Raw genomic sequence first — 3,611 nt, forward strand, 5'->3', positions numbered from 1 at the left:
GTCTCTTAGGATCATCCACAGGTACCTATACTGTAGATAGGTCTTAGTCATCAGGTCTACTCCACTTCCTTGTTGCCTGCTTAGACTCTTGGCACTCTTAGGTGAGCAGACTCAGTCAGCCTGTGTTGCCCTAACACACACATAACATGCCTGGTATCATGCGAGATAATGTGATGTTTCTTCTTGAGCCTGAGATACCACATATAATGACACCATTTATCGATGATGGTGGTATCAAAGGCCCTGCTTCATGCTATATCAATGCAGACAGCTCATATGAAGTTATGTCTAATCCCAGCATTCATCGATTTATCTGGGAACACATACAAGACATTAACTGCATTCTTACACATATTGAACATGCCAGTGCTACATTGTCCATTGAAGAGGTCCAAATTGCCATACCAGAAATGATTTTACTGGAGTGGAAATTGCCTTGCAAAAACATATCGGAAGTTTGATTGTTCCTTGGTACTGCCAGTATCATGAGGAATTTTATTTGCAATTATGCCCAACATGCATGACCACTTGAGAACTTGAAAAAGAAGGATGTACCATTCACCTTTGGGGAACTGGAACTTGTGGCTGTACATATGCTGCAAGCAGCAGCCCAAGAAGCAGCTGAGAATAATGTTCTGTGTCCCATCAACTACCACTGCAGCAGATGTGTTATCGTTGACTCCAGTAACATTGCCATGGGGTTTGTCTTGTATCAAATGTATGAACAAGGCCGCCAGCAACCTTCCAGATTTGGATCTATCACATGGAATTAATGCAAATCCCGGTATTCACAGGCAAAGCTGGAATGCTACGGCATTTTTCACACATTGAAAGCATACTGCATCTGGCTCATTGGACTTGATGTATTTACATTGGAGGTTGATGCACAGTACCTCCAAGGCATGCTCCGCAACCCAGACATTCAACCCAACACAACTATTAACTGTTGGCTTGCCTGGATTGTACTTTTTCACTTTGACCTCATCCATATACCAGCAGAAAAACATGTCACACCCAATGGCCTCTCCTGGTGACCTGCAACCACCCACAATCCAGCCAACAAATCCATTCCAGACTTTGATGATGACCTGCTTGGCTTGTCCACCACACCCTGCTTTGCCCTGCAGGTAGCTTCACAACTCCTGTCATACCAGCATGCATCGATGTCTCTGATGAGCCCAGTATCCCAACCACCTGGTTCTCCCCTTACCAATGTGCCTTCTGATTTCACCAACACTCCTCTGCAATCACCATTTACCATGCCACCTGCAAGTCCTCCTTCTAGCCCAGTCTTGCCTTTTGCGACACAGTTACCCCCTACAGATAGCATTGAAATAGATGAACCAATGACAGTAGAAATGATACTGCCAGTTCTACTGCTTTTGCACCCACCAGGAGCCCCTTTGCCATGGCTACCCAAGACTCAAGCCTATGACAAGAAAATTGACCTCATCATTGAATATCACAAGACATTGAAAACACTGCATTTCCCTCTGTCTGCTCTGAAGAAGTTTATTAAATTGGCAACAAACTTCTTTCTTGACAATAATGGTTCCTTATACTGCTGACATCCCATGGGCAAACACAAACTTTACCTACCATTCATCTGGCATGCTGCAGTGCTCTGGTCTGCCCATGAAACACTAGGACATAAAGGTCAACACACCCTCCATGCTCATATATCCCTACACTTTTGGTGGCCATTTTTGAATAACAATGTTGCCTGGTTTGTCTGCACGTGCCATCAGTGTCAGGTCCAACAGACCACTTGCATTATCATACTGCCAGTTGTCCAGGAACCCACACAGCTTTTCAGCAAGGCATACTGCAATTCCATGCTCATGCCAGTGTCTACCACCCCCATAGCAGGATACCGCTATATTGCCCAAGCCCGGTGTTCACTTACACATTACCCAGAATGAACCATGCTTCAAATGGAAACAGGCAAAAACCTTGCAGAATTTCTCTTCAATAGCTTGATTTGCCAGTGGGGTATGCTCACCAAAATCATTACTGACAATGGTATGCTGTGGGTCAAAGCAATGGCTGAATTATCTCCACAGTACAACATCAAACACATTCGCATATCTGGCTACAAATCCCATGCTAATGGCATTGTGGAACAAAGCCACCACACCATCCAAGAAAGCTTAGTCCATCTTTTGGGCACCAAAGTCACAAAGTGGCCAACCCTTGCACCAGCAGTATTTTGGGCAGAGCAAATAACGATACACTCCATTACCGGTTTAAGTCCCTATTTTATGGCTCATGGGACCCACCCATTGATGCCCCTCGATGTTGTGGAATGCACCTTTTTGTCCCCACCAGTCAAAACAACACTCTCTACCACAGAACTCCTCAAACACCACACCTGCCAGCTTTTATGACAAGATACCAACCTAGCCCTCATGCATGAACACATCCTGCATGTGCAAGAAGTCTCAGCTCAAAGATTCCGGGTCAAATACCACTCCCAGATTTGTGATTATGATTTTCAGCCTGGAGCTCTTGTTCTGCTCCAGAATAGCCACAATGATGGAGATCTTCATGATAAAACACAACCTTGGTATTTAGGCCCCTATGTTGTCATCTGCCATAATGAATGCAAATCGTACATGATATCTGAACTTGATGGTAGCATCAGAAGGTATGCCATTGCAGCGTTTTGCCTGCTGCCTTACCACCTCTGCAAGTTGGTCCTCAATTTCCTTGACCCAGCTTTCCAAGCCTTCCTCAATATAGCATACCATGACTGTTTTGGCATTGAGGATGACCCTGCCAACTGGAATACTGCATAATGGTGAACAACAACATACCCCCACAATACCCCAGTATATCCCAACGTGCCAATACCCTTGACTTCTTGCTTTCTCTGATGTCATCCCCAGAGGGGACCACAATTCTGAAGTTCCCTGCAGAGGGAGTCAAACCCTCACTGCCATACATATTACTGAAGTCTATCAATGAAAATCAAGACACCTCTCTCTTTACTACAAGTACCATTTGGACTTACAAAAAGACAAGTCAGATGACCTCTCAATCACACAAATACCAATACTGATACCAGTCTAACTTCAATGAAAACACAAAACACAAAGGTATCATATTGGGCACTTCAAACTACTGCCCTACTGTACTGCCCAGCAGTACAAACCTACCAAAAGTCTACCTATGACTTATGGGGTGGCCTTGTCCGCATCTGTCTCCAACCAACCCTGAATTTGGCCCCTCATCCTCATCAGTCCCAGCTCCCAGCGACTCCTCCTCATATGGAGGCTCTTCCTCATCACTTGACAAGTAGATCAGTTCTGCTGGCACACTGGTACTCCAGCCAGAATGCTATCAAACCCATTAGGCCACCTCATATGCATGAATAACTATACTCACCAGTGCCATTCTGAGTGACTCCTCTGTCAGGGCACCAGCTCATTGCTTGGTCAAGAGACATGACTAAGCCTTTATGACATGGAAGTAGCTGGTATACCTTGGCATGTGCTGGAACCTGCTGGAAGGATTGGATGGTCAGGTGACCTGCTGTGCATGGCTGTGCATGACCTCATATGACCTCATCCTTGGTCATATGACCTGATCACCTGACTAGGCTGAGTAAG

General features: G+C 45.3%; 1 protein-coding gene across 1 annotated transcript in view; it reads right to left on the minus strand.

Moving 5' to 3' along the window:
* Window positions 1–2,570: 2,570 nt before the first annotated feature.
* Window positions 2,571–3,611, minus strand: part of DACRYDRAFT_17239 (uncharacterized protein) — a gene marked incomplete at both ends in the record, with an annotated part of 3,149 nt that continues 2,108 nt past the window's right edge. The window contains 4 exons of the mRNA XM_040771269.1: window positions 2,571–2,782; window positions 2,817–2,957; window positions 3,014–3,057; window positions 3,170–3,339. Coding sequence (XP_040626455.1) covers window positions 2,571–2,782; window positions 2,817–2,957; window positions 3,014–3,057; window positions 3,170–3,339 — 567 coding nt within the window. The remainder of the gene's footprint in view (window positions 2,783–2,816; window positions 2,958–3,013; window positions 3,058–3,169; window positions 3,340–3,611) is intronic.

This window comes from Dacryopinax primogenitus (assembly GCF_000292625.1).
Source record: "Dacryopinax primogenitus strain DJM-731 SS1 chromosome Unknown DACRYscaffold_15, whole genome shotgun sequence".
NCBI lineage: Eukaryota > Fungi > Basidiomycota > Dacrymycetes > Dacrymycetales > Dacrymycetaceae > Dacryopinax > Dacryopinax primogenitus.